The sequence below is a fragment of the Olea europaea genome, chromosome 5, assembly GCF_002742605.1.
Source record: "Olea europaea var. sylvestris chromosome 5, O_europaea_v1, whole genome shotgun sequence".
In the NCBI taxonomy this organism is placed as follows: Eukaryota; Viridiplantae; Streptophyta; class Magnoliopsida; order Lamiales; family Oleaceae; genus Olea; species Olea europaea.
Window position 1 is genome coordinate 5,702,302 of NC_036241.1, and position 18,646 is coordinate 5,720,947.

The 18,646-nt window shown below is 38.5% G+C and overlaps 2 protein-coding genes across 2 annotated transcripts; both read left to right on the forward strand.

Moving 5' to 3' along the window:
* Window positions 1-215: 215 nt before the first annotated feature.
* Window positions 216-9,822, forward strand: LOC111394484 (catalase isozyme 1). Its single transcript, XM_023020329.1, has 8 exons — window positions 216-365; window positions 791-887; window positions 1,801-2,078; window positions 6,897-7,673; window positions 8,174-8,263; window positions 9,090-9,157; window positions 9,250-9,343; window positions 9,525-9,822. The coding sequence occupies exons 1-8, from the start codon at window positions 351-353 to the stop codon at window positions 9,582-9,584; spliced, it is 1,479 nt and encodes a 492-aa protein (XP_022876097.1). The 5' UTR covers window positions 216-350; the 3' UTR covers window positions 9,585-9,822.
* A 3,952-nt stretch (window positions 9,823-13,774) lies between these two features.
* On the forward strand, window positions 13,775-16,511 carry LOC111394485 (catalase isozyme 1-like). The gene is made up of 5 exons (XM_023020330.1): window positions 13,775-14,572; window positions 14,865-14,954; window positions 15,781-15,848; window positions 15,941-16,034; window positions 16,216-16,511. The coding sequence occupies exons 1-5, from the start codon at window positions 13,790-13,792 to the stop codon at window positions 16,273-16,275; spliced, it is 1,095 nt and encodes a 364-aa protein (XP_022876098.1). The 5' UTR covers window positions 13,775-13,789; the 3' UTR covers window positions 16,276-16,511.
* The last annotated feature ends 2,135 nt before the right edge of the window (window positions 16,512-18,646 follow it).

The following is an 18,646-nucleotide window of genomic DNA, read 5'->3' on the forward strand; positions in this document are numbered from 1 at the left end:
TTTGATGTGATGGATAATTGTCATATTTTTTCATTTTAATTGGGAAATAATGGGAAATAAATAGAGGCTGGAACGCGAATTGAATAGTATTACATAAAATTAAAAAAATAAAATAAAATCTTATTCATACGCAACATATTTTATTCGGAAATATTAAAAAATAATAATAAAAAGCATTTTTGCGGCGGATAATATTCCTTAAAAATTGGCCAACATAGAAATGCGAGCCATAAAAGAAACCCCACTTCAAATTCTATAAATATATAAATCTCCTTTTTTTCTCATCGCCACACGCACCGATTTCCTTTCCGACAACAAACCCAAATCTCTCTCTCTTTCGATCGTTAGCAATGGATCCATACAAGGTGCTCGTTTATGATTTCTGTTCATAGATGAAGCTGTTTTGATTTCCTATTTGATTTTGTTTTGTTAAAATCTATCTAATTAGCTGTGAATAATAAGAATTCAATTCCAAATTATTGTTTTTAACGAAGAGTCTGATGCTGTTGTACGAATCTTCTGTTTGGCTAAGTGGAAATTAGGCTTTGTTTGAGTTCCATTTTTTGAAAAAAAAAGATTATGTAATATGGATGATTTTGGAGGACTTGTGGTTAAAAATTAGAAAAATATTTTGGGTTTACATGTAAAATTATTTTATTTGGGGAATATGCTGTTGATAATGAGTTCTTGGAAAAATGAATTCTTAGGTAATGATCCTCAAGCAGGGTTTAATCTTTATTTAGGGCTTAATCTTTATTTATTTACGATTTTTTGAAAATTGATGGTGCAGTACCGTCCGTCTAGTGCTTTCAATTCACCTTTCTGGACAACAAATTCTGGAGCTCCTGTTTGGAACAATAACTCATCTTTGACTGTTGGAACTAGAGGTAAATGTTTATGAATCTTACTTTGTGATTAGAATAACTGAGATGATAATTTAAGCTTGTTTATTTGTCCATTGCTTTTTTATTGATTCTATCTTTATTGTAGATTTTAGAATTACTAGTAGGAGAAAGAGTTCAAATGATGTATTATTCTGTTAGAAAGGTTTTATAGCCAATTTGATACACCTTTTAATTAACTAAAGAACTCTGTTTCTTTGTCGTGACCAGTTAGCTGAAATAATAACAGCTACAAAATTTTACTTAATTCAAAGTTGTATTATTTTGGTGAAAGTTTAGTCTAGTTCATGTTAGTTCATCCTTAACAATTTGACCAATCCAATACTGAATTGTTCAAATGCTTTTAATGACTTGATAGTATTCCCTACTTTGGAGTTTACATCAGTCACTCTGATAATATTTCTCTAAGAAAGGAATCGTCACAAACAACTTTTTCCCATCTTTTTCCCGGTTTCACTTGCAACGTCTGTAAATACCATTTATCTTTACTTGGACTTGTGTTCAGAAGATACCTAAGGCTTGAGTTGATTTCCTCTCTCCAAGTTCAAATCTATAAACAGTTACACACAACTGTGATCTGCAACTGATAATACTCAACTGAAGGAACCCTTTCCTTTCTATTTCTATATCTCTTTACCCAAATGACCATTTTTTCTTCTGCTGCATAGAAGGAACACTCTTTAAGAATTTTTGTTTTCTTTGGATCATTATATTCAACATTTTCAAGCTTTAGTGTCAGTTTACTCTTTTCTCCTAAAACTATCAATATTTGTTTAATCAATGTACTAAAGCTCTAACATTTATAGATTTTTATTTATCCGTGGCTCCATCTGTATAGGTTGTTGATTTTGTCTTGAGACTGAGACCAATGACTTGAAAATTGTCTTCTATTTTGAAGGTCCAATTCTACTTGAAGATTACCATCTGGTGGAGAAGCTTGCTAATTTCGATCGTGAGAGGATCCCAGAACGTGTTGTCCATGCCAGAGGTGCCAGTGCCAAGGGATTTTTTGAAGTGACCCATGATATATCTCACCTTACCTGTGCTGATTTTCTTCGAGCTCCAGGAGTTCAGACACCTGTTATTGTTCGATTCTCCACTGTCATCCATGAGCGTGGAAGCCCTGAAACCCTCAGGGACCCCAGAGGCTTTGCGGTGAAATTTTACACCAGAGAGGTGAAGATCTTTTGCTAATTGTTTTGTTTCTGAAACTTTTTCTTAGGTCTGAGGACGGCAGATTTTGTCTTGGTATTAGATTGCATGGACTTCTAATATCATTTAACTTCAATATGAATATCTATTGTATGCTTATCAATCTAGGCAGTAATATTTCTTTGGTCCTTTTTATTCAAAGGTAGAATTTTGATATGAACGTGAAATAATTTCACTTCACCAAGCAAACTTTAAAGTAATTGATAGACTGAAAGAGAACTATAATATTCCTTTGCTGAACTTTGATTACAAAGAAACAAATCTGCTAAAGGAAAACAGATTTGGAATGCAAGATAACAGAATAAATAACAAGGGTGGACGTTCGAGAGGTCCACTACTCTCCCAATGACTACCAAATTCTCCCTTCCCTGCTGCAATTCCATTCCCTTATTTATAGGTTGTTCTGTTCCTAGACCGTTCCTCTAACCAACCATGCACGTAGCTTCTTCTCCACGTACATTTCCCTTTTTACCCTTGCGTCTTTGATAGGTAATCTGTATTGCGGGTCTAACATTACTTCCCCCAACAAGACTCACCTTGTCCTCAAGGTGGAAGGAGGGAAATTGCTATTTCAACAGGTTATATGACTCCCATGTTGCTTCCAGAGGTGGCAGCCCCTTCCATTGGATTAAGACTTCAAGCCCTCTAATGTTGTGACTTGATCCCAGACGCACCCTAAGCACCGCTTCAGGTTCCACCAACATTTCCAGTTCCCCATTCAGTTGGCTAGGCACTTCCTCCACAATATGTGTTGATCCCACTGCCTTGCGTAATTGTGACACATGGAACACTGGGTGAATGTTACACGCAGGTGGCAAGGATAACTTATACGTCACTGGTCCAATTAGTGCAATTGCCCCTTTAATTCATCTAAGATCTGATCACGCTCTCACAACTGTTGTTCTACTGCTGAAACTTGGGTCGATCTTTTTTCAAATCTCACCAAAGCTGGGAGGGTCACGTCCATATACAATCTGGAAAGGGATAGTTTCGGTGGCTGTGTGAAAGGACGTGTTGTACCTTTACTCCGTCCATAGCAACCAACTGAACTAAGATTTAGGCCGGGATGAAGCAAAACAGCGAAGATAAGTTTCCAAAGTGCGATTCAATACCTCTGTCTGTCCATCGGATTGGGGATGGTAAACTGTGCTACAGCTGAGCTTAGTTCCCTATAAACGGAATAATTCCTCCCAAAAGTTGCTCACAAAAACCTTGTCCCTATCTGAGACGATGGAATGAGGTATTCCATGGAGTCTTACCACTTCTTTGTTGAAAACTCTTGCCACACTAGCTGCCGTAAAAGGATTCCTGAGCCCAATGAAGTGCCCATATTTACTCAGTCAGTCGACCACCACTAGAATTGTGTCCATGTTTCCAAATTTTGGTAAACCCTCAATGAAATCCATGGCAATATCTTCTCAAACCTGATTTGGTACAATAAGTGTTTTTAAAGGCCTCTCGGTGATAGAGCACTATACTTGTTTTGTTGGCACATGGAACATCGGCTAACATACCTGCTTATTTCTGACTTCATTCCCTCCTAGTACACACTTGCTGTGATACGTTTGTAGGTTTTCAAGAATCCAGAGTGGCCACCCAACTTGCTGCCATGCCCCTTTTGTAACATCAAAGGAATTAACTTTGATCCCTTTGGTAATAGAAGCCTCCCCTTAAATAATAACTGACCATTCACCAACTTATAACCTGGTCTGCTGGAAGGGTCTTGGGTGATGTCCCAAATAGTATCCTGTAAGTTTTGGTCTGCTCTTACTTCTTCTGCTAGAACATCCACCTGCACTACTGTAGGGGTTATTATCACCATTAATTCAATAGATGAACTAACTCGGGACAATGCATCAGTTGCTTTATTTTCGCTCCCGGGACGATATTGAATTTCAAACTGATACCCCATCAATTTTACTAACCACTTTTGATACTCTGGATTGACCTGTTGTTGATCTATTAAGAACTTCAAACTTTGTCGATCAGTTTGAACAAAGAATTTATGTCCCGGCAAGTAATGTTTCCATTTTTGTACCGCAAAAATGATGGCCATCAGTTCTCACTCCTATGCTGATTTTACTCTCCCCTTCGGATTAAGAGCATGGCTAAAAAATGCAATGGGATGTTGGTTCTTCATAAGTACTGCCCCCAACCCAGATCTCGAGGCATCGGTCTCTATGATGAAGGGTTTGCTAGTCAGGAAGGGCAAGAATCGGCACAGTAGTCACGACGACTTTCAATTTGCCAAAAGCTCGTTCGGCTTCATCATCCCAGAAAAAATTGTCCTTACGCAGATGCTTAGTTAATGGCCACACCAACTTTTCATAATCCTTAACAAAATTACGGTAGTACCACGTTAACTCGAAAAATCCCCGCAACTCTCACAAGGAACCGGAGCTTGACCAATCTATCATGGCTTGAATTTTTGTCTTGTCCGCAGCTACCATGTGGTCAGAAATAATGTGCCCAAGATATTCCACTTCTTCCTGTCCAAAGCTACATTTTTTTCTGTTGACATACAACTGATGTTGGGCTAGCACTTGTAATACGCTCCTTAATGCCCCACATGTTCCTCCTTATTGCGACTGAATACTGAGATGTCATCAAAGAGTACCAACATAAAGTGGCTCAGCTTTTCTTTGAATACTTCATTCATGAGCGAATGAAATGTGGCAAGGGCACTAATGAGACTAAACAGCATGACGACGAACTCATAATGCCCTTCATGTGTCTTGAGGGCTGTCTTTGAAATGTCTTCAAGTTTCATGGTTTGGGGCGGAGTAAGACCCACCACTGAATTCATGGATAATTCCCCCAACTCACCGGTCACAAGCTTCTCTCCTTCAGTCATTTCCTCAGTTGGCTCCTCAATTTCACCCTCATCTTGTCGTTCATCGTCAAAAACTAGCATCACCTGTAATTCCTTGTTCTTGCACCTGTGCCCAATGGGGTATTTCTCATCACAGCGGAAACATAATCCTCAGTTTTTATTGGCTTTCAATTTGGCTTCACTGAGCCTCTTAAACAACAGGTTGGCAGTACTGGTGGAAGCTGGAGCTTTGGCCGTCGACGGTTTCGTGTTGGTATTTGGGGAAGGATCCGATTGATTTCTTGTGGGTGGAAGGTACCAATTTAAGTTGGAACTAGATTTCTGTTTTAATGATCCAGATCTATTAGCGTGGGCTTGTAGGGCCTGATTGTTCTCCTCAATTTTCTGGGCCAATTCCATAATTTGGTCAAGCCCCTTAGGCTGTAGCATCCTTACTTCAGCTTTAATTTCTGGGCTCAGCCCATTTACGAAGTGGCCCTCTAATATGGCCTCCGAAATATCTCCAATCGGTGCTGCCAATGACTCGAAGGCGTTCTGATAAGCCATCACTGATCCTTCTTGTCGAAGAGCCAGAAATCGCTCTTCTGTGGTACCTTCCAGGGCTGATCTAAATCGAGTCCGCAACAACCCTTTGAGCTCCTCCCAATTTCACACACCTCTCAGCTTTTGCTCCCATTAGTACCAAGACAGAGCCCCTTCCTCGAAACACAAACCAGCAGTCTCCAATTTCTCCACATCTGTCAATTGGTTCACAATGAAATAACGTTCAGCCCGGAATATACATTCATCTGGATTTTTACCCATAAACACTGGCATCTCCAACCTCCTCCCTCTGAATTCGGTTCTCCAGTTCTTGCCGGTCGTTCTGTCCGTTTCTCTGCCACTCATCTCCATGCTCAGAAAAATCTCAGATTGCACATTGTATTCTGAGTCCTTCACTCTGACTTGTCCCTTGCCTTTCCTGTCTCGTTCAGCCTCCTCCCATTTGGTCCTCATGAAGGTGAATTGCTTTGAAATAATGGCCATGTTCTTTTCCATGTTCTGTACCCTTTGCAACTCAGCCTTTATCCTATCCATTCCCATTTGCATTCCTTCCCATTGCACCTGTAGTTTTTACTGAGTCCCTTCTAAACTTCCTACTCGATCTGCCAGATTTACCATCAAGATTGGTTTGCTCTGATACCAATGATATGAACCTGAAATAATTTCACTTCACCAAGCGAACTTTAAAGTAATTGATAGGCTGAAATAGAACTATAATATTCCTTTGCTGAACTTTGATTACAAATAAACAAACCTCCTAAAGGAAAACAGATTTGGAATGCAAGATAACAGAAAAAAATAACAAGGAGGGACGTTCGAGAGGTCCACTACTCTCCCAATGACTACCAAATTCTCCCTTCCCTGCTGCAATTCCATTCCCTTATTTTATAGGTTGTTCTGTTCCTAGACTGTTCCTCTAACCAACCATGCATGTGGCTTCTTCTCCTCATACATTTCCCATTTTACCCTTGCGTCTTTGATAGATAATCTGTATTGCGGGTCTAACAAATTTCTATTCAACAGAGTTCATTGACTATGAGCTCTATATTTTCCGTGATTATTAGTTTCAACATTTTTTGGTTTCGGGGAATCACATTGGAACATTTTGCTGGAGACAGAAGTTGTGCAACATGATTATTATTTTTTTAACTTCTCATACAAAAGAACTAACAAAGAGAAATTGTATGTTTTTTCAAGCGTAGTTGCTCAGTTTTTCAGTGTTGTAAGTTCCCTTTGTTCTTTATTTTCCACTTTTTGTCTTCTTAAAAGGACATTAACATTTAGTCAAAGTTTCATTTATTCAATGCTATGTGTTAATGTAGTATGTGCAACTCCGTAGGAGTAAGCGGTAAAGAATAATTAGTGTATTTTACATTGTTGATAATGACAGCTTCTTGTGGATGCAGGGAAACTTCGATCTGGTGGGAAATAACTTCCCTGTCTTTTTTGTTCGCGATGGGATGAAATTCCCAGATATGGTTCACGCTTTGAAACCCAATCCAAAGTCCCACATTCAGGAGAACTGGAGAATACTCGACTTCTTCTCCCATCATCCAGAGAGCTTGAATATGTTCACTTTCCTCTTTGATGATCTGGGTGTTCCACTGGATTACAGACACATGGAAGGCTCTGGCGTCAACACCTATACTCTAATCAACAAGGCTGGGAAAGCATATTATGTGAAGTTCCACTGGAAGCCAACATGTGGTGTGAAGTGTTTATTGGAGGACGATGCTATTAAGGTTGGAGGAGCTAATCACAGCCATGCCACCCAGGATCTCTACGATTCAATTGCAGCTGGTAACTATCCAGAATGGAAACTTTTTATTCAGACAATGGATCCTGATCATGAAGATAGATTTGATTTTGACCCACTTGATGTAACCAAGACCTGGCCAGAGGACATCTTGCCCCTGCAGCCAGTGGGTCGCTTGGTATTAAATAAGAACATAGATAACTTCTTTGCGGAGAACGAGCAGCTTGCATTTTGCCCTAGTATTATTGTCCCTGGGATTTATTATTCCGATGATAAGCTGCTCCAAACTCGTATATTCTCTTATTCTGATACTCAGAGGCACCGTCTGGGACCAAACTATTTGCAGCTTCCAGCTAATGCTCCCAAGTGCGCTCATCACAACAACCATCATGAAGGATTCATGAATTTCATGCATAGGGATGAGGAGGTACTTTAATGATTCCATACTACTTCATTGGAGATCACTTACATTCAATTTCTTGGTTCCTAACTAACATCCTTGGGTAATTTCTAAAGTGCTTTGAGATTTAATATATTGGTATTTTCTTTTATTATTTATGTGCACTTTAAGAAACAATACTGGGGGCCTAAACACTTCATGAAGGATTCATGAATTTCATGCATAGGGATGAGGAGGTACTTTAATGATTCCATACTACTTCATTGGAGATCACTTACATTCAATTTCTTGGTTCCTAACTAACATCCTTGGGTAATTTCTAAAGTGCTTTGAGATTTAATATATTGGTATTTTCTTTTATTATTTATGTGCACTTTAAGAAACAATACTGGGGGCCTAAACACTTAAATTCAGTTATTGCCATGAGATTTTGTATCTTGATGCATGGAGACGGTTGTCTAAACATGTATGTTTCATGCTCTGATTTTATCATCATGTTTTAACCAGACGTTCCAACTGTTTTCCAGGTCAATTATTTCCCGTCAAGATATGATGCCAGTCGTCATTCTGAGAGGTATCCCATTCCCACTGTTGCATTATCAGGGAAGCGCGACAGGGTATGTATTGATTGTGTTCTTGATTCTGTTGCTAGAAGTTTCAGTTTATCATGATTCTTAACTTTGTTAAAACTTAAAGGTTTTTCTTGGTGTTTACAACTAATTTGAGTTCAAGAAGGAAAAAGTCCAGAACACTTTTCTAGCATAAGCAGTGAATCCCAATCCTAGCTTTATAGTGCATGTATAGTACTATACTTACTTCCATGTTTGTAACTCATTTCATTCAATGGATAATTAACCCAAACAAAGATTCTCAAGATCTCTATTGGTTGTCACGGCTGTAGAAGGAGCGACCAATGTATTTCCTCTGGTGTAGAAGTCAAACGGTGAAATAAAAGAACAAAAATTATGAATTTTATCTTAGTAGCAGAAGTGGAAATAAGTGGAGGTGAGTTGGTGCTGTTGCTGGCACTGAAGGATGTTTGTTGATACTTTTTGGTTTAATAATTTTTGCAGCATCGATGCTCATTCCTCCCCCTTCTCCCACTGTTTCGTCTCCCTTTGTGGGTATTTAGTTCACATTACAACAAGAGAAAAGTGTTATTAGTATATTTTGGGAGTTTGGAGCTCACACTTTTAGTGCGTGTTTTGCAGGGAGGATTGGATAGCACTAGATAATGTTTAAGGAAGAATATAAAAGATAAAATCTTGTTTAGTATTAGTGTGTATCATTACATGATATGTAACACCACAGATATAAAGTTCAACAAGCAACCTTTAAGATTTTAAGTTCCTGAAATGACATATGAATATAATCCCTCGATAGATAGTTTTGCAGCTGAGAAATTCTTGTGCGAGTTGAATGGCACTTTGTTTATTATTGCAGTGCATCATCGAAAAGGAGAACAACTTTAAGGAACCAGGAGAAAGATACCGTTCCTGGGCACTGGACAGGTAACTAATCTCTAGTCATTAGTCAACTTAGAAATTTATAAAATGACTATCATGCAAGTTGATTTATCTGCTTATTCCCATTTCTCCTTCAGGCAAGAGAGATTCATCTGCCGGTGGGTAGATGCTTTATCCGATCTCAGGGTCACCCATGAGATCCGTAGTATCTGGGTTTCATACTGGTCTCAGGTCTGATTACCCATACCTTTCTCATATGTTCGGCACTGAGGATTTATAGCACTGAACAGTATTAAATAAGAAGCTAAAATCTTATTCATTATACTATCCAGTCCTCTGTATACTTTGTTACCAGTATTTTCTATATTTGCTTTCAAGGTTATGTACTCAGTTTTTGATTTTTATGCTGCAGGCCGATAAGTCCCTTGGTCAAAAGCTCGCCTCACATCTCAATGTAAGACCAACAATGTAGAGGCTGTGAGAATACGGGATGTTTTCAGTTGCTGTGGGCGGAAGAGTAATGTAGACAGGATATGTTGTTCGGAAGTATAAAGTCACTCGTACTTCTTTTATAACTGTATTCTTATATGTAATGAAGAAACTAATGTTGCCTTAACCACAATAATATTATATTGAATGTAAGAAATGACAATTGTACTCTCTCCACCAACTCGATCTTTGTCTACTGGTGATTACTGGTTATTGTCGCACAATCATTTGAGAAGGAACCCGAAAAAGCACAAATTCGGAACTAAAACTATGTATTTGCAAAGTTGGGTCGTGATTGTGCAGTGAAGTTGTGGGTTTTTGCACATATATGGGTTTTTCTTTTGCTATAATAAGATTAAAAACTTCTGTATGTCCCGCAGCAAGAAAGGAAAAGTGAAGGCTTCCATTACTTGGCTTGTGAAGTCTGGTAGATAATGAGGTATATTTGAAGCTTGAAAGGGGCTTCAAATGGTAAGTTTGAAGCATATAGCGTTTATAGACTTCATTGGTCGTCAAATTGACATGTTGCTGGGTATTTTTAGTGTTTGGTAGTTGACATAGCCATTGATTTAGTACGCCCTCCATCTTATAAAAATATGCTTGCTTTCCTTCTTTTATTTAACCTTGTCCCTATCTGAGACGATGGAATGAGGTATTCCATGGAGTCTTACCACTTCTTTGTTGAAAACTCTTGCCACACTAGCTGCCGTAAAAGGATTCCTGAGCCCAATGAAGTGCCCATATTTACTCAGTCAGTCGACCACCACTAGAATTGTGTCCATGTTTCCAAATTTTGGTAAACCCTCAATGAAATCCATGGCAATATCTTCTCAAACCTGATTTGGTACAATAAGTGTTTTTAAAGGCCTCTCGGTGATAGAGCACTATACTTGTTTTGTTGGCACATGGAACATCGGCTAACATACCTGCTTATTTCTGACTTCATTCCCTCCTAGTACACACTTGCTGTGATACGTTTGTAGGTTTTCAAGAATCCAGAGTGGCCACCCAACTTGCTGCCATGCCCCTTTTGTAACATCAAAGGAATTAACTTTGATCCCTTTGGTAATAGAAGCCTCCCCTTAAATAATAACTGACCATTCACCAACTTATAACCTGGTCTGCTGGAAGGGTCTTGGGTGATGTCCCAAATAGTATCCTGTAAGTTTTGGTCTGCTCTTACTTCTTCTGCTAGAACATCCACCTGCACTACTGTAGGGGTTATTATCACCATTAATTCAATAGATGAACTAACTCGGGACAATGCATCAGTTGCTTTATTTTCGCTCCCGGGACGATATTGAATTTCAAACTGATACCCCATCAATTTTACTAACCACTTTTGATACTCTGGATTGACCTGTTGTTGATCTATTAAGAACTTCAAACTTTGTCGATCAGTTTGAACAAAGAATTTATGTCCCGGCAAGTAATGTTTCCATTTTTGTACCGCAAAAATGATGGCCATCAGTTCTCACTCCTATGCTGATTTTACTCTCCCCTTCGGATTAAGAGCATGGCTAAAAAATGCAATGGGATGTTGGTTCTTCATAAGTACTGCCCCCAACCCAGATCTCGAGGCATCGGTCTCTATGATGAAGGGTTTGCTAGTCAGGAAGGGCAAGAATCGGCACAGTAGTCACGACGACTTTCAATTTGCCAAAAGCTCGTTCGGCTTCATCATCCCAGAAAAAATTGTCCTTACGCAGATGCTTAGTTAATGGCCACACCAACTTTTCATAATCCTTAACAAAATTACGGTAGTACCACGTTAACTCGAAAAATCCCCGCAACTCTCACAAGGAACCGGGGCTTGACCAATCTATCATGGCTTGAATTTTTGTCTTGTCCGCAGCTACCATGTGGTCAGAAATAATGTGCCCAAGATATTCCACTTCTTCCTGTCCAAAGCTACATTTTTTTCTGTTGACATACAACTGATGTTGGGCTAGCACTTGTAATACGCTCCTTAATGCCCCACATGTTCCTCCTTATTGCGACTGAATACTGAGATGTCATCAAAGAGTACCAACATAAAGTGGCTCAGCTTTTCTTTGAATACTTCATTCATGAGCGAATGAAATGTGGCAAGGGCACTAATGAGACTAAACAGCATGACGACGAACTCATAATGCCCTTCATGTGTCTTGAGGGCTGTCTTTGAAATGTCTTCAAGTTTCATGGTTTGGGGCGGAGTAAGACCCACCACTGAATTCATGGATAATTCCCCCAACTCACCGGTCACAAGCTTCTCTCCTTCAGTCATTTCCTCAGTTGGCTCCTCAATTTCACCCTCATCTTGTCGTTCATCGTCAAAAACTAGCATCACCTGTAATTCCTTGTTCTTGCACCTGTGCCCAATGGGGTATTTCTCATCACAGCGGAAACATAATCCTCAGTTTTTATTGGCTTTCAATTTGGCTTCACTGAGCCTCTTAAACAACAGGTTGGCAGTACTGGTGGAAGCTGGAGCTTTGGCCGTCGACGGTTTCGTGTTGGTATTTGGGGAAGGATCCGATTGATTTCTTGTGGGTGGAAGGTACCAATTTAAGTTGGAACTAGATTTCTGTTTTAATGATCCAGATCTATTAGCGTGGGCTTGTAGGGCCTGATTGTTCTCCTCAATTTTCTGGGCCAATTCCATAATTTGGTCAAGCCCCTTAGGCTGTAGCATCCTTACTTCAGCTTTAATTTCTGGGCTCAGCCCATTTACGAAGTGGCCCTCTAATATGGCCTCCGAAATATCTCCAATCGGTGCTGCCAATGACTCGAAGGCGTTCTGATAAGCCATCACTGATCCTTCTTGTCGAAGAGCCAGAAATCGCTCTTCTGTGGTACCTTCCAGGGCTGATCTAAATCGAGTCCGCAACAACCCTTTGAGCTCCTCCCAATTTCACACACCTCTCAGCTTTTGCTCCCATTAGTACCAAGACAGAGCCCCTTCCTCGAAACACAAACCAGCAGTCTCCAATTTCTCCACATCTGTCAATTGGTTCACAATGAAATAACGTTCAGCCCGGAATATACATTCATCTGGATTTTTACCCATAAACACTGGCATCTCCAACCTCCTCCCTCTGAATTCGGTTCTCCAGTTCTTGCCGGTCGTTCTGTCCGTTTCTCTGCCACTCATCTCCATGCTCAGAAAAATCTCAGATTGCACATTGTATTCTGAGTCCTTCACTCTGACTTGTCCCTTGCCTTTCCTGTCTCGTTCAGCCTCCTCCCATTTGGTCCTCATGAAGGTGAATTGCTTTGAAATAATGGCCATGTTCTTTTCCATGTTCTGTACCCTTTGCAACTCAGCCTTTATCCTATCCATTCCCATTTGCATTCCTTCCCATTGCACCTGTAGTTTTTACTGAGTCCCTTCTAAACTTCCTACTCGATCTGCCAGATTTACCATCAAGATTGGTTTGCTCTGATACCAATGATATGAACCTGAAATAATTTCACTTCACCAAGCGAACTTTAAAGTAATTGATAGGCTGAAATAGAACTATAATATTCCTTTGCTGAACTTTGATTACAAATAAACAAACCTCCTAAAGGAAAACAGATTTGGAATGCAAGATAACAGAAAAAAATAACAAGGAGGGACGTTCGAGAGGTCCACTACTCTCCCAATGACTACCAAATTCTCCCTTCCCTGCTGCAATTCCATTCCCTTATTTTATAGGTTGTTCTGTTCCTAGACTGTTCCTCTAACCAACCATGCATGTGGCTTCTTCTCCTCATACATTTCCCATTTTACCCTTGCGTCTTTGATAGATAATCTGTATTGCGGGTCTAACAAATTTCTATTCAACAGAGTTCATTGACTATGAGCTCTATATTTTCCGTGATTATTAGTTTCAACATTTTTTGGTTTCGGGGAATCACATTGGAACATTTTGCTGGAGACAGAAGTTGTGCAACATGATTATTATTTTTTTAACTTCTCATACAAAAGAACTAACAAAGAGAAATTGTATGTTTTTTCAAGCGTAGTTGCTCAGTTTTTCAGTGTTGTAAGTTCCCTTTGTTCTTTATTTTCCACTTTTTGTCTTCTTAAAAGGACATTAACATTTAGTCAAAGTTTCATTTATTCAATGCTATGTGTTAATGTAGTATGTGCAACTCCGTAGGAGTAAGCGGTAAAGAATAATTAGTGTATTTTACATTGTTGATAATGACAGCTTCTTGTGGATGCAGGGAAACTTCGATCTGGTGGGAAATAACTTCCCTGTCTTTTTTGTTCGCGATGGGATGAAATTCCCAGATATGGTTCACGCTTTGAAACCCAATCCAAAGTCCCACATTCAGGAGAACTGGAGAATACTCGACTTCTTCTCCCATCATCCAGAGAGCTTGAATATGTTCACTTTCCTCTTTGATGATCTGGGTGTTCCACTGGATTACAGACACATGGAAGGCTCTGGCGTCAACACCTATACTCTAATCAACAAGGCTGGGAAAGCATATTATGTGAAGTTCCACTGGAAGCCAACATGTGGTGTGAAGTGTTTATTGGAGGACGATGCTATTAAGGTTGGAGGAGCTAATCACAGCCATGCCACCCAGGATCTCTACGATTCAATTGCAGCTGGTAACTATCCAGAATGGAAACTTTTTATTCAGACAATGGATCCTGATCATGAAGATAGATTTGATTTTGACCCACTTGATGTAACCAAGACCTGGCCAGAGGACATCTTGCCCCTGCAGCCAGTGGGTCGCTTGGTATTAAATAAGAACATAGATAACTTCTTTGCGGAGAACGAGCAGCTTGCATTTTGCCCTAGTATTATTGTCCCTGGGATTTATTATTCCGATGATAAGCTGCTCCAAACTCGTATATTCTCTTATTCTGATACTCAGAGGCACCGTCTGGGACCAAACTATTTGCAGCTTCCAGCTAATGCTCCCAAGTGCGCTCATCACAACAACCATCATGAAGGATTCATGAATTTCATGCATAGGGATGAGGAGGTACTTTAATGATTCCATACTACTTCATTGGAGATCACTTACATTCAATTTCTTGGTTCCTAACTAACATCCTTGGGTAATTTCTAAAGTGCTTTGAGATTTAATATATTGGTATTTTCTTTTATTATTTATGTGCACTTTAAGAAACAATACTGGGGGCCTAAACACTTAAATTCAGTTATTGCCATGAGATTTTGTATCTTGATGCATGGAGACGGTTGTCTAAAAAAAGTATGTTTCATGCTCTGATTTTATCATCATGTTTTAACCAGACGTTCCAACTGTTTTCCAGGTCAATTATTTCCCGTCAAGATATGATGCCAGTCGTCATTCTGAGAGGTATCCCATTCCCACTGTTGCATTATCAGGGAAGCGCGACAGGGTATGTATTGATTGTGTTCTTGATTCTGTTGCTAGAAGTTTCAGTTTATCATGATTCTTAACTTTGTTAAAACTTAAAGGTTTTTCTTGGTGTTTACAACTAATTTGAGTTCAAGAAGGAAAAAGTCCAGAACACTTTTCTAGCATAAGCAGTGAATCCCAATCCTAGCTTTATAGTGCATGTATAGTACTATACTTACTTCCATGTTTGTAACTCATTTCATTCAATGGATAATTAACCCAAACAAAGATTCTCAAGATCTCTATTGGTTGTCACGGCTGTAGAAGGAGCGACCAATGTATTTCCTCTGGTGTAGAAGTCAAACGGTGAAATAAAAGAACAAAAATTATGAATTTTATCTTAGTAGCAGAAGTGGAAATAAGTGGAGGTGAGTTGGTGCTGTTGCTGGCACTGAAGGATGTTTGTTGATACTTTTTGGTTTAATAATTTTTGCAGCATCGATGCTCATTCCTCCCCCTTCTCCCACTGTTTCGTCTCCCTTTGTGGGTATTTAGTTCACATTACAACAAGAGAAAAGTGTTATTAGTATATTTTGGGAGTTTGGAGCTCACACTTTTAGTGCGTGTTTTGCAGGGAGGATTGGATAGCACTAGATAATGTTTAAGGAAGAATATAAAAGATAAAATCTTGTTTAGTATTAGTGTGTATCATTACATGATATGTAACACCACAGATATAAAGTTCAACAAGCAACCTTTAAGATTTTAAGTTCCTGAAATGACATATGAATATAATCCCTCGATAGATAGTTTTGCAGCTGAGAAATTCTTGTGCGAGTTGAATGGCACTTTGTTTATTATTGCAGTGCATCATCGAAAAGGAGAACAACTTTAAGGAACCAGGAGAAAGATACCGTTCCTGGGCACTGGACAGGTAACTAATCTCTAGTCATTAGTCAACTTAGAAATTTATAAAATGACTATCATGCAAGTTGATTTATCTGCTTATTCCCATTTCTCCTTCAGGCAAGAGAGATTCATCTGCCGGTGGGTAGATGCTTTATCCGATCTCAGGGTCACCCATGAGATCCGTAGTATCTGGGTTTCATACTGGTCTCAGGTCTGATTACCCATACCTTTCTCATATGTTCGGCACTGAGGATTTATAGCACTGAACAGTATTAAATAAGAAGCTAAAATCTTATTCATTATACTATCCAGTCCTCTGTATACTTTGTTACCAGTATTTTCTATATTTGCTTTCAAGGTTATGTACTCAGTTTTTGATTTTTATGCTGCAGGCCGATAAGTCCCTTGGTCAAAAGCTCGCCTCACGTCTCAATGTAAGACCAACAATGTAGAGACTGTGAGAATACGGGATGTTTTCAGTTGCTGTGGGCGGAAGAGTAATGTAGACAGGATATGTTGTTCGGAAGTATAAAGTCACTCGTACTTCTTTTATAACTGTATTCTTATATGTAATGAAGAAACTAATGTTGCCTTAACCACAATAATATTATATTGAATGTAAGAAATGACAATTGTACTCTCTCCACCAACTCGATCTTTGTCTACTGGTGATTACTGGTTATTGTCGCACAATCATTTGAGAAGGAACCCGAAAAAGCACAAATTCGGAACTAAAACTATGTATTTGCAAAGTTGGGTCGTGATTGTGCAGTGAAGTTGTGGGTTTTTGCACATATATGGGTTTTTCTTTTGCTATAATAAAAATTAAAAACTTCTGTATGTCCCGCAGCAAGAAAGGAAAAGTGAAGGCTTCCATTACTTGGCTTGTGAAGTCTGGTAGATAATGAGGTATATTTGAAGCTTGAAAGGGGCTTCAAATGGTAAGTTTGAAGCATATAGCGTTTATAGACTTCATTGGTCGTCAAATTGACATGTTGCTGGGTATTTTTAGTGTTTGGTAGTTGACATAGCCATTGATTTAGTACGCCCTCCATCTTATAAAAATATGCTTGCTTTCCTTCTTTTATTTCTCCCAAATAATAGGCCACTTTCTTTATTGAGAATTAGGGGAAAGTAAAACGTGTTATTCCATTAGAAATATTTGTAATGTAATAGTTTTTTGTTGTAAAAATGGTTTTAAAGTTGGTTTGACCAACTTTTGATAAGTTATTTGAATGAATCTTGATAGTTAGGCGAAAGATTTTATTAATCAAGTGTATTTTACTCTACGAGTATATCAATGTAGTATATTTATTTTCTTACAAATAATTTCGAGTAAATGAGAAGTTAAGACCAAAATATGCCACTAGAAGTAGAAATAATTTGGGAATAAAAATCTGTGAAAAATAGGAAAAATGTTAGGAAAACAGGAAGGATAAAATTCACTTTTTATTGCTCAAGTTTGATAGTTGGCTTTGGGATGCACTTGATATCAATAGTCTTTGAAAGGAAAATGACCTACATTCGGGTAAGTTGGGCCAAAATTTACACGTGCATGCCGTAGTCGTCCATTCAATTGATTGACCGACTTGGCTTTGATCGACACTACAAGTGCATGGGCACAAATCTTGGGCTTGAACTTGGGCTTGGCCCAAGTTATTGTTAAATTAAATAATGTATTATATATTTCTCCTCGAATTTTTTTTGTTCTCGACAATTTGCATCTTCTTCTGAAGAGTTTTGTTAAAATTGTCTGTTTGAGCAGTTGCTGTCTGTCAAGAGAGGTTATGTCTGTTCAAGACACAACTTTTCAATATTTTTATCTTTTGAATACAATATTTCAACTTATGTAAATTGACCCTCACATGTTGGATTTCGTTCATTTCAAAATCAATTCAAATCTCTTGCAAAGTTAAGATTCCTTTCCTTCATGCATCATTCTGAATTTCATATTTAAGTCTCAAATATTATGTAGAAATTACATTCTCTACTGTCTTGACAATACATTAGATAGTGTATACATTTTGATCAAGACGGCTAAACTACTTTGAGAATCCTTGAAAAAGTACAAAATAGAAGGTGTCAGATTAAATAAATTTGTTGTTGGCAAATTCCTATACTTCAAAATGGTGGATTTCTATAAAAGTGATTAATCAAGTCCAAGAACTACTGATTATCTTGTACGAGATACGTGTATAAAGCATGAAGCTGAGCGAGTCATTTCAAGTTGCCACGATTATTAAGAAATTATCACCAATGTAGAAAAAATATCAAGAACTACTTGAAACACAAATGAAAGAATTGATGCTTGAATAGGTTATTGTAAGATGAAGAAATCAGGAAGACAATCAAAATTTTGTAGTCAATTTAATGAAGCCAAATACTAGCAAGAAAAGGAAGCACTCTGGTAATAGCAAGCAAAAGAGAAAGACCAAGAAATTTGATGGAGAATCCTATAACTGCATTAACTTAAGCCATTTCGCTAAGGATTGTCAACATAAAATGCATAACAAAATGGACTAAGCGCACTTGATCGAGAAAGACAAATTGTGTTAACGATGTGTCTAAACTGATGCTCTCAATTGTTGTATTTGAAGCAAACATGGTAGGCAGTCTGAGAGAACGATTCACTTACACTGACGTTTTTCTTCACGTTTGTACTAATAAGGAGATACAATATCTTACACTCCTACCAATGGGCAAGAAATTTGATGGAGAAAGTTGCAAATGGAGGCTATAGTCAATTTAATGAAGCCAAATACTGGCAAGAAAAGGAAGTACTCTGATAATAGCAAGCAACACCAAGAAATTTGACGAAGAATG

Bases quoted from the DNA above. Each gene is read 5' to 3' on its own strand.
- LOC111394484 (XM_023020329.1), top strand. The intron at 8,264-9,089 runs GTATGTATTGAT...TTATTATTGCAG, and splicing joins TATCAGGGAAGCGCGACAGG to TGCATCATCGAAAAGGAGAA. The intron at 9,158-9,249 runs GTAACTAATCTC...TTTCTCCTTCAG, and splicing joins CGTTCCTGGGCACTGGACAG to GCAAGAGAGATTCATCTGCC.
- LOC111394485 (XM_023020330.1), top strand. From the start codon at position 13,790: ATGCAGGGAAACTTCGATCTGGTGGGAAATAACTTCCCTGTCTTTTTT. The intron at 14,955-15,780 runs GTATGTATTGAT...TTATTATTGCAG, and splicing joins TATCAGGGAAGCGCGACAGG to TGCATCATCGAAAAGGAGAA. The intron at 15,849-15,940 runs GTAACTAATCTC...TTTCTCCTTCAG, and splicing joins CGTTCCTGGGCACTGGACAG to GCAAGAGAGATTCATCTGCC.